This window comes from Gambusia affinis, linkage group LG20, assembly GCF_019740435.1.
Source record: "Gambusia affinis linkage group LG20, SWU_Gaff_1.0, whole genome shotgun sequence".
Taxonomy (NCBI): Eukaryota; Metazoa; Chordata; class Actinopteri; order Cyprinodontiformes; family Poeciliidae; genus Gambusia; species Gambusia affinis.
Window position 1 is genome coordinate 9,600,250 of NC_057887.1, and position 12,279 is coordinate 9,612,528.

Here is a 12,279-nt window from a genome sequence, read left to right on the forward strand (position 1 = left end):
GATCTGAGTTGTCAGTATCTACGCAGCCAGATCTCACAACACAAAGAAAGTCAAGATCATTTGTTGTCTCAAAGAAGTCTGCCGCAGATATCCTGTTTTAGTCAGCATGATTTTATTTAGCTAAATTAGCTCTAGATAATCCCCAACACCCAAATATTCATGTGTTAGATTGGCCCAGTCAAAGTCCAGAGCTAAATCCTGCTCAGGACCCCTGGAAAGACACAACACCGAGTCTGATAATGGAGAAACATTTCACTCTGGATGTGCAAAGCTGCCTAAATAAAAATGCATGCCACACTTTTAAGCTTTGTATTTGTAATGCAAAGGAAAACTATGTATGATTTTCTAATTATGTTCCGTTTGGTGTTGGTCTGTCACATGAAATCAGGTAAAATACACTGAAGTGTTTATGACTTGACAACATGTGAACAGCTTAGGAAAGTTTCTCAAAGCGCTGCAGTGAATCTGGTGAAACCACTAATTTACAATTTATTTTATTTTGTGACTTTCGATGTACGGTACAAAAAAGAGCTTCCTTGCCTTCAGCCGCCCTTCGAGAAATCTAAATAAAATCTTGTTTTTATACAGTGTTTGTTGAATTTTGGATTGTAACTGCAGACTGTCATTGTTTTCTTTGGCCAGCTGGTTCAATAAGAGATCAATCAAATCGAACTTTATTTGTATAGCACATTTCAGCAGCAAGGCATTTCAAAGTGCTTTACATCAAATCAAACACAAAAATACAATGCAACATAGAATCAACAATAAAAACACAACATAGTCAGATTCTGTCATTAAATTTGCAATTGATTACGTTTCAAATACAACTCTAAACAAGTGGGTTTTTAGTTGAGATTTAAAGGAAGTCAGTGTTTCAGCTGTTTTACAGTTTTCTGGAAGTTTGTTCCAGATTTTTGGTGCATAGATGCTAAATGCCGCTTTTCCTCGTTTGGTTCTGGTTCTGGGGATGCAGAGCAGAACCAGAACCAGAAGACCTGAGAGTTCTGGAAGGTTGATACAACAGCAGCAAATCTTTAATGTATTGTGGTGCTAAACCATTCAGTGATTTATAAACTAACAACAGTATTTTAAAGTCTATTCTTTGAGCTACAGGGAGAGATGTCACACAGCTCTTGATGAAAAGCTCCCCCATCGTCACTGTTTCCTCTAAATGAAACTAAAGACCCCATTTCTCTCATCCACAGTATAGCAAAGGCTGTAAAAGTAATTTTCTTTTATCTGTGTGACATAACATGCTTAAAATGTTGGTACAGTAGAATCTAGATGTAATGAGTTATAAACCAACCAATGCTGTCAATGAGCTTACTTTTGGAAGAGATGGAGGAGAACTGCAAGTCCAGCTATTTTGGGTTATTACATTTTATATCCAGAGTAAAATAAAACTTGAAATAACATAATTTTTAAATAAAACCTTTAGTTCTCCTTTGTGCCATGTCTCGTACTTATGAGTGTTTTATTTATCAAATATTTATTTTTAACTTACATTAGCTCATATTGTGTTTTTTGGTATTTATAACACCATTAAATAAAAGCTGGAACAACTTTTAAAAACAATATTGATGTGTTTTTTATGCTAAAAATATTTTTAACACTGTCTCCGTAATCAATAGAAACATCTTTATTAGAATTGGAGCAATCAAACCCTTCTGGGTGCTAACCAGCTCTCTGTGTGTTTCTATTGGTAGTTTGAAGATCTAGCTTTGGTGATAAGTTCTTATTAATATTTTTCTTATTGTACATCCATTTCCTGTGTAAATAGTGTTTTGTGTAAAGAATCTTCCTGTGCAAAAGCTAAAATGGTTGAAGTTTCATAAAGTGGTGTTAGTGTAAATCGTTCTAAGGCTTTTGGGATTGGAGTTGTTCTAAGATGGTAGAGATTTTATTATTTTTTTTGTTTGTTTTTTTAATCTTTGTCCGACTAGCTAGTTTTAGGTAGTTTTGGCTAAAACTGTCTGCCTGTTTTGGGCTAAAGAACCGTCTGCGTTTAGACTAAGTCACTGGTCTGCAACCTGTGGCTCTTTGGACAGAGGTCTTAAGAAGAACTCTGTCCAAAGTTACTGGTTTCCTGAAATGTCTTAAGAACGTTGTCCAAAAAATGCTTAAGAGTTTTGCAGTGTTTAAAATATAAACCTAACACAAAATGCTGCATTTAGTGGTTTTACACTAAAAGAGTAAAGAAGATTTTTTTTTGATGATTTTTTTTTGTGGCTGTTTTGTGGCAATAAGTTGCAAACATCCTGCTTATTGACCTAATTTTCTTGATCAAAATTACATTTCTAATTGAAGAAAATATGTTAAATGTCAACACAAGCATAAAATTGTACTTCAGTTTAAAAATCTGAACAAATTTCCTACAATAGTCATTTTGTTTCAAAGATTTATGTAGATTTTTGGTTCTAAACAAATCTAGCTCATCTGGACTGAAGGTACAAAAGTCTCTTAGGAGTGTAAAGGTCAATGACCTCTGGGGTAAATGAAAAAAAAAAACCAAAATGGTTATCCAATGGAGGCAGCATGTGAAAGCCTCACTTCAAAATAAGATCATGAGCTGCCCCTCCAAGGCAGAAGATGTCTTTGAGTGACTGGTTTACTGAAATCAGTTTTAATCACCATCTATCGTGTCATTCTTTTCTTTTGCTCATTCTACTTGATTATTCTCCACTTCCTTTTTGTCCGCTTTCTCATCCTGAATCGTAATCGCTTTCATTTTTCTGTTTTGTCATTGTAATAATTTCCCCGTCCCACACCCCTCGTCAGCAGGGAGAAGGCCCGTCTGGCGACGGACTCCGAGCTGGGCCACGACCTCAGTGACCGGCTGGGTCTGGGCAGCAGCGACACCCTCACCAACGGCAGTCACCGTGGCGACGTGGCAGCCGCCAAACGACTCGCCAAGCGTCTCTTTCACTTGGATGGATTCAGGAAGTCGGACGTGTCGCGCAACCTCAGCAAGAAGTGAGCCGCCACGGGTTTATTGTGCTGTTAAAGTGTTCCCCACTGAATGGTTCTCCAGGGTTTCTGAGGTTTATCTCTCCGGGCTTTGGGTTTTCACTTCTTTTTCAGTCCCCAGCCATGATGGCACACTGTGCAGCATGTGGTCAAAAATGAGAAATTAGCAAGTTTTGAGCTAACAGCTATTTAGATTTATCTCCTGGAATCTAAGAAACAGTTGCTATTGTTTTGAGGATTTTGCTTCCATAAAGAACAAACGGCCCTAAATGTCACATTTAAAATCGGTTCTGAGCCCTTTGTTGCCTTCTGACACAACACTTATTCACCTCTGGATTTGTTGTTTTAACAAGTCAGAGTTAAGTGGATTACAAATAAATGTTAATCTATTAATTAATTTAATCTAATTAAATAAATGGTGCTGAAGAAAAAAAAAGTTAAAAAAAGACTTTAAAGTCCAAATTTGGAAGATTATATAAAATTCTGGCTCATCTGAATTAAGTTTTTGACGTTGATGTCATTCCATATTTACAGCTTATCCTTAATAAACTTGGTCATCTGTTTTTAAAAAAGACTAAAAGTAGACCAAAATGAGACAACTTTTCTTTTTTGTTTAATTTGATATTAAAACATTTCTGTAGTAAGAACAGAGCAAAATGTCTCTGTAAAGAGTTAACTGAGAAGACGGACGGCTGGAGTCACATGATCAGATTCTTGGATGATATTGGATTTCGTCTGCTCAGCTGTTCTGGGGCCTCTTCTGTTTCGCTTCATATCCAAAATACTTTCGCCGTGTTTTTGTGTCTGCAGGCGGCTCGCTTTATCACCTGCAGTCTTTTCCTGCAGAGCTGCAGCGTTCCCTTGTAGAACGTGAAGTGTGGAGCGCAGCAGGACTCGCTGCAAAACCTGACATGTTGTGCAGCAGATGTGCAAGCTGCCCGTACACACATATGTGTTTGTTTTGTTTTGTTTTGTTTTCTTTGCATCATTCAGTTTGGAGATTTATTCCTGCTCTTTGTTTATCTGTCAGAAAAGATTGTGACCATGAATGGGGTTGCCTCTCCACTATCACATCTGATCTAAACGCAACGCTGGCTGAAAGATTTCCAGCATCTGAGATAATTACTAAGTGTCACTCGAGTGCAGAAGTTTCCTGGATTCCTAAAGTTTCTACAAATGTAATATCCTGCTAATATGACTCACAGAGTGTCCATTTCAACCCAGCGTATACTTTATTTTCCTTTTCTGTGAATAATAAATGGAACATCTTATAGCTGAACTTTTTATGTAGCTAACTAAAAACTAGCTGGAAATCATTTGTAGCAAAATGTTTAAAAACACTTTTTTTTAAACCTGCAGGCGACAATGATAGTAGATCATGTAGTTTTGTAAAAATATAAAACTAATGCAAGTGACAGGTAAAACTAGAGCATAATTGTGAAGGGGACAAAAAAATTATATGTGGATTTCAAAATAATCTACAAATAAAATCTGAAAACTGTAACAGGTGTATTATGTATTCAGCCCCCTTTCCTCTGATAAATGTTTCTACCAGCTTTGCACATCCAGACTCTTTCTGTCGCTCATTTTTCTTGTAAAGCATCTCGAGTTCACACAGATTTGATAGAGACGATCAGAGAACATACATTTTCAATCCTTCCCACAGATTTACATCTTGGCTTACATCATGACTTTGACTGGGCCATTTTATCACATCAACAAGTTTTGATCTGAACTGTTTAGTTGTAGATCTGGCTGGAGGCCTGTAGAGGACAAATTAATTTCTACTGAGATTAAATTACACACAACTGGACTCTATTTACTAATTAGAGAAGGACTTTTTTCTTCTGTGTTTAATTTAAAGGTATCAGAAAAAGGTGTGAAAATCACACTTCCCAGATGTTTATTTTTATTTGAACCTATTTTGTTTATGCAGTTCAGAGGAAAATCAGTTTGTTCCTTTTCTGTGTTTTCCTTCTAAATTAGTGTTTTAAACAGATCTGCATTTGCAAAGTTCTCTGCTGCTCGATCTGCTTGTTTGAAATGATGAGAGACATTTTGGGATTGAAGGATTTGTCTCACTTTTTGACAGATGCGCTGTGGGAATCTACTCTTCTATTATTTCTCTTTGATTCTGGCCTCAAATCTGTATCTCAAACTGACTGATGGCACAAACAGAGACTTTTCCAGTAAACGCAGGAAGCTCGAACTGTTTGAACGCCACACTGTTATTGCTTTCATGCTCTTTTGTTCTCTTGTTTGTTCTTATGCTGGCTTCTCTTTCCCGTCACGGCTACCTGTATTTATTTGCGTCATCTGTCTGTTTGTAGCAATGACTTCAGCCGCATGGTTGCAGAAGAGTATCTAAGTTTCTTCAGTTTTACCGGCCTCACCCTTGACCAAGCGCTGCGGTAAGTAAGCCTGTCACGTCTTTTTAGCACAAAGCATGAATGCTTTTGATTAAAAATGAATGCACACTATGAATATTTCAAGTCTGGCTGTAGTTAAAGCTTCATTGTGTTTGTCTTATACTTTCAAAGTCATTGTCTGTGTCTCACAATACTTTGATTATGGCCTAAGTTATAGTAAAACCTGGATTTTTAAAATATTTTTGTTGTGTTTTCTGGGCCTGTAGGACTCTCCTCTGGTAAACACTGCTCTCTAGAGGAGCACTATGGTATTGCATCAATAATCATATAGATTTATTTTAAGGTTTTTAGACAAACTCTCTACTTTTAATGTTTGTTTTATTGTTGTATGCATATTAGGCATGCATCGTAAATTCCTCAAACACATTTGCACATGTTTAGTACTTTTTTTTACAGGGTGCAGGCATGAAAATGCTGAAAACTTTTAATCTGTTCAAAGAAGCAAAGGTTTGCGCATATCTGCACTGCACACTGATGCTTGAGCGTTTTAAATGAGGTCATGTTTTCATGTGCATCCAGCTTTCTGTTTGTTAACCATCTGGTGAATGAATTGTGTTTGCGCTGCAGGACTTTCCTCAGGCAGTTTGCTCTGATGGGGGAGACTCAGGAGAGGGAGAGGGTCCTGTCACACTTTTCCAGACGCTACTTGGAGTGCAACCCAAAGGTCCTGCCATCTGAGGGTGAGCGCTGCGGGGAAAACACTCAGAGAGCCTTAAAAGATCAACTTTAAGTATATTAGTACATGTGCTGGAGAGGAAATTGTTTCTTTATAGAAGTCATCATAACTAGCATGTCGGCTTTGAGCCAATGTGATGACAGAAATACTTGTAAGCAGAGGACCACGGAGACTGCAGCTCCAGTGCTCTGCAAAAGTATTTACACCCCTTTAACATTTCCTCATTTTGTCACGTTACAGCCAGAAACGTCGCATTTTATTGAGGTTTCATGTGGATATTTGTGGAGTAGAAGAAAAGGGATAAAATTTTCAAACCCCTTTACTGTGGTTCCCAGAAATGGAATCGAGAGTCCGTATTTTAAGGAAGAGTAGTAAGAGAAATCCCACGTTCAGACCTAACCTGTGACGTATCCTGTCTGCAGTTTCCCAGTTTCCCTCATTCAGGACAAAGGAAATGGAGAAAAATATATTCTTTTTATATCAGAGCATTTTTTACTTTATATGTGGCAAAAATGTAATTCTTTCCCCTAAATACCATAAAAAGCATAGCTATTTTTGATAGACATTGCACCAAAGATGCACCTGAATGTAGGAATTGAAGCTTCTGCAGTGACAGAGGACCAGTATTTACAGCATCTCCAACACAGACAGGAGCAAAGCTGAAGAAATCGAACATCTGGGTGAAGAGAAGTGGCACAAAGTGACGAACCAGGATGTGAGAAGAGTAAAATACAAACAAACACAGTTTTTAGGCAAAGCTTACATTTACAACCAAATAAAAAAAAAAGCTCTCAGCTGCAGTAATCTGTGGTTGTGGATAAGTGGTGACTTATCATCACTGACACGCTCCATAATTTATAACAGCAACCCACACTTTTCAGATTTTTATTTGTAAACTATTTTGAAAACCTTGTTTAATTTTCTTCCCACTTCTCTACTTTGCATTCTCAGTTGTTTCTCTGTCACAAAATCACAAAAAGACTCTAAAGTTTGTGGCTGTAATTTGGGGAAATATAAAAAAGTTGAAGTTGCGTGATAAGGTTTATGTTCAAGTCTTTGTAAATATTCAAATCGTATAGTTATGTAGCAACAGGACAGAAGTGAAGCAAAAACGTCAGGCAGCCACCGTGGTTTTGTTCTGTTTGGTTTAATGAGAAAGCAATGTTTTCATCCTGCAGATGCAGCTCATACGCTCACCTGTGCCCTGATGCTGCTGAACACCGACCTTCACGGTCAGGTAGGTCCTCTGGTTGAACCGGAGTGAATGTGGATTAGAAATCCGATGTGGGAAAACCGCAGGTGATTAAAAAAGGGGATTTGACCGAAATGAAAGAGCCGTAGTTAAAACACGCAAGCGTTTCATTAGCTGCGAAGTTTTGCAGATATGAACTGAAGCCGACGGCGCTCTGATCCGGGTCTGAAGGTTTTCACTTTTGAGCCTCTTTCTCTTTTATTAATCTGTTCGTTTTACTGTCGCAGCCTTCTTTTAAAAATCTGGGTCATTGGCAGCTCTGCTCGGTGATGGTGCAGAGCTGTGGAAGAATGATTAATTAAAGAGGTGGGATTGGGGATCAGCTCTTACAGGAAGTTTCTGCACATTTGTACTCTTTCAGTTTCGACCTGAGAGCACACCTCTGGTAGAGGATGCAGGCAGTGGCTGTGCAAACACGATTAGAGTCGATTACTTAATGATAATGTTGGCTGCCTCGGAGGAAACAGAAGGCTGTGAGTTGAAATCATAATAAGGCATTATCTCAATATGACAGTTCAAATTAGGGTAAAACTGCAAAATTTAACATGGAAAAGAAAAATCTGGGTTTTTAGCTTGTCTTGTGTCCTCTAGTGGAGAATCTAAGTACAACAAGTTACAAGTCCAAATTGTAGTCGAAAGTTGAACATTTCTATGAGTATAACTTATGAACTGCAGTGATTATTGAGTACAAAGTTAGTAAAATGTAAAAACAAACAAACAAAAGTCTTCTAATAGTGATACAGTGAATGCTAACTTATCCAGACACATTACAACTCATTTATTGTGTGTGTAATCCAGGAACTGTACTTGTTATAATTAGATTTATTTAGATATAGCATTGATATTACACACCTTTGATTCAAATACACCCGCACTATTCGATCCGTGTGACAGGACCCGATCGACCACAAAATGTGCTTCGTTTCGTCTCATTTCAACCCACATAATGTGTTTTTCAGTACATCAAGGTTCGTGGCATGGTGTCCAAATTAAATCCCTGACTTCCCAGCTTCACCTGTTTTCGTGCCAAAACCTTTGACCTTGACTGTAGTCCAGCCGAGTAAGAAATAGAAATTAGCAGAATTATAGACTGAGTTTGAAATATCAAGAGGCCAAGAAGCACACATTGTTTATCTCCTAATGCAATTTCATAATTTTCTTTCTTCCCCCCCACAAACAGGCTAACAAGGATGCAAAAGTTCATGCCTAATTTGTACTGTGTGGTATCGTGCGTTGGATAGAGATAATGAGGCGTTTCTTGATATAAAATAATCTGTTTATTCCCCAGAACATTGGCAAGAGGATGTCATGCACACAGTTTATTGGCAATCTGGAAGGACTGAACGGTGGCCAGGATTTCCCCAAAGACCTGCTCAAAGTAAGTCCTTCTCATTGTCCAAAAACAGTGAGCACACATGTTGGCATGCACCGACGAGAGCAGGGCGGCTGTGTGTGTGCCAGCGGTGTATTGTTCCTCAGATCGGTGCGGCTGACTGCCTGTTCGGTCGACGCTGACTGCCAGCTGGCACCTACGGCCTCTCCAGAGGATACCCACTTCCTGGTTTCGGCTACAGGAGATTAATTGTAGTTTGATCTGAAGACCAGGGTTGTCATATAAAGGAGGATAAAATACAGTGCTGTATTTTATCCTCCGCAGACCTTGTTGCTCTAAACAGATTATGACCCAGCAGACAAGGTTCAACCGGAGGCCGCGGGCGCTCGGCGGTAACATAACCCAATCAGTTTGGGGCTCCTGATGATGATGCTGTAGATATTATCTGCACTGTGGTCCATCAACATGCCACAGGCCCACAGAGGGCTGGCCAACAGGTTGTAATGGAGTATTTATAATGCATGAGGGAGAGAACGAGGCCGCGTCCTTCTGCTGCCACGACGGGACTGAAATGAAAAGCTGCGCCGGTTATTAAGGGTAGATAGGAGCCGCCTTGTGGCCGCGGGCAGATGGAGGAGGAGACAAAGAGAGTCCTGCATCACTTCTCTTATTTAGGCTTGTAAAAATCAAACAACAGTCGTTTTAATCATCACATGTTCTTTTATTCTGGCTCAGTGAGACTTCCTTCTTCTCTATCCTTGAGCCAAACTCTGTTTCTTTTCTCTCTTTGTCTGACTTCTTCTCGCTCCTGACGGCTTCTTATCTCGGCTGCTTAGCTCCAGTACCGCTTAATCTCGGTCTTGCTGCCACCTTTCTCAGATTATCTTCACCTCCACCTGTGAGTTCAGCTTTTGTCCCATTCAGATTTTTTTTTTTCTTTCCTCAGCTTGTCCTCCTGGATTGTGTTGCAGCAGCTTGTCTCTATCTGCGGTTTTCTCTCTGTTTCTCTGGAAACAGCTGCTATTTCCATGTGCAAAAGCTGGAAAAGGCATAGCAGCTTGTGTGGCAGTATGATTTCTGGTCAGTTTTTCTGCAGCTTTTTGGCAGTCCATGGACCTAGTTTTAGTTCTGGACTCGGACATGTAATAATAGCAGAGCCAGGATCTTTGTGTTGATTCTTATAAAAATGTTTAGGATTTGTTTACTAAAAAAAGTAGACATGTTAGAAATTAACCACGTCTAAATATTTTACTTATTTATTTTTTATAAAGTACAATTTAATTTGACTGATTAATATTTTATACCCTTTAAATTTTAAATTCATAGCCTACAGTTTTCGTTTTGAAAAATGTATCTTTTTTTATTTCAGTAAGAAACTTCTTACTGTTTGAATTTACATAAAAAATCCAAAGACTAATGAATCCCCAGATCTTAACTTCCTGTCAAGGAGTCGTGTTTATTTTAATCCAGTCTAACATTTACCTTCGTTGTTCTTTCTCCGAGAGTAGTTTAGTTTCTAAACAGTCTATCTTGTTTGTTGCTGTCCTCTTTTTCTCTGCTATCGCTTCATAATTTCTTGCTTCAAAATGACTTCCTCCCCCACCATCGTTAGCGTCAGTGATTCCCTCATTTCCTCAACTAATTTTCCAACTTTCCCATTTCCCTTTTCATACCTGGTTTGTATTCACAAATGTTTTTCTCTGTCCTGTTTTGAACCCTAAATCTAATAATAATCTAATGCAGTCAGGTCCTGCAGCCACATCTTCAAATATGACACTCCCATCTCCGTCCTCCACAGTTCGTCTTTTCTCCCTGGAAAGTTGCGTTCGGTTTATATCAAAGATGTCCGCTGCTCTGGTGACCAGATATCCACGTTTACACTTGTTCTTGTCTCAAGAACAAGTCCCAGTTTTAGTCCATATGATCTACAAACGCCAGGCTTCTTTGTTTTTCCTTCAAAGCAAAAGTTTGAGAGTTAAGCTTGTGCACAAAGTAGCAACAGGAATAAGACAATGAGATAGGTCGCAAGATAATATTTTAGATTTTTTTGGGAAACTTCTGTCCATTAAAAGTACCAACTTTGCATTGTATGGTAAATAATGACAGCTTAATGCAAAGTTGGCACTTTTAATGCAACTTTTAGAACAACTTCGCATTAAAAGTGTCATTATTTTCTGAATGACATTTCATGACAACAGTCATAAACATTCCTAAAGGCTCCTTCGTGTTCATAAGAGGTGTTTATGACAGTCTCATGTCAGTCTTTCTAAATATTCCTCACTTGTAGACAGTTTAATGGCTAATCTCAGTTTATTTTAAGACCCATTTTAATCTTTTACAAGATCCATAAGATGCTACATCCTTCTTTTTGCCCTTTATTCTGTTTTTATATCCTATATTTGTGAGTCTATTTGCTGCTGTTGAACAGAAATGACCCCATTGTGGGACAATAAAGGATATTTACATTCTATTATATTCTATTCTTAAGGTCTTCTTTGCCAAAATAAAAGTCTGAGTTTTAAATCGGCCATACCTATGAAAGTATTTATGTCCTAATCATGTGCACGTGGTGCCACATGCCTGTGTAGTTTTGCTGTTTTATAAGTGCGGATCAGTGTGGGAGTGTCCTACTTTATCTTGACTAGCAACTGAATTTTTGTTGCATTTAATAGAAAAAAAGTTGCTCATTTATTTTCTGCAGTTTTTACGGTTTATTTATAGAACTGTCATTTCTTGCTTAAGCTGACTTTAGAATCCGTGTTTCCCATCACGTCAGAATATATATTTTTAAATACAACATTCTGCACATTAGACGTGTGTACTTTAGTTGTAGAAATGATCGGGACTTGCTCTCCCGGTGCCACAGTCTGCTAAATAAGCATTCCTTCAACATCATTGTTCCTTCACTCCTCCATCGCGGCCCTCGCGATAAAACAAAGCTGCTGTTCGGTTACAGCAGCACGGCTCCCTGCAGGATTTGGAGCTCTGGCTGCGTGCCCGAGCTTGTGCTTTAGTGAAAACTTTCTTTATTGTGCAGCTTAGAGATGCATAGGTTTGCACTCCCGCTCACTCTCTCCTCTCTGCACTGCTCAGGGCTCAAAGCTTGAAGTGGGAGCTAATGATGCTCTGAAGTAGGTTACCAGCCCGCAGTGGAGCAGGAGAACAAATTCTGCTCGAGTCGAACTGTAGCACAGCTCAATCAGACGCCGAACCGCTCTCGTCAAACAGTAATTAGCCAGATTGATGCTATCGAATGCGTAGCAGCATTGATTACGACAGATGACTTATTTTCTTTTTGCTGATGGGGGAAGAAAGAAAAGGAAGAAATGTGTCTGAAATGTTCACAAAAATATAGGGCTACAACTGCTGCTCTTATACAAAAAGGTCAAGCCGGGCGATACATGAAGCCTGGAAACAGACAAATGTGATTTTTATGCAAACGCACTGAAAAAACACAAAATCTTACCAAGTATTTTTGGTTTAGTTTCTAATTCAAATATCTCAGTAAACCTGATAAAACAAGTAACTGTTCAGTGAGATATAGGAGCTTGTTTTAAGTCAATAATATTTACTGTTGATGGAAACAAAACCAATTTTTTTTTTCATAAGTAAAATAATCTGC

At 38.6% G+C, this 12,279-nt stretch overlaps 1 protein-coding gene across 6 annotated transcripts in view; it reads left to right on the forward strand.

The window, feature by feature from the left end:
- The window catches only part of LOC122822958 (PH and SEC7 domain-containing protein 1-like), a 94,459-nt gene that overhangs the window by 49,246 nt on the left and 32,934 nt on the right, over positions 1–12,279 (forward strand). For 5 of the 6 annotated variants that reach the window (XM_044102089.1, XM_044102090.1, XM_044102091.1 and 2 more), the window contains 5 exons: positions 2,779–2,973; positions 5,298–5,378; positions 5,964–6,076; positions 7,251–7,309; positions 8,613–8,702. In XM_044102089.1, the coding sequence (XP_043958024.1) occupies positions 2,779–2,973; positions 5,298–5,378; positions 5,964–6,076; positions 7,251–7,309; positions 8,613–8,702 (538 nt within the window). The remainder of the gene's footprint in view (positions 1–2,778; positions 2,974–5,297; positions 5,379–5,963; positions 6,077–7,250; positions 7,310–8,612; positions 8,703–12,279) is intronic. The other variant, XM_044102093.1, reaches the window with a different exon arrangement.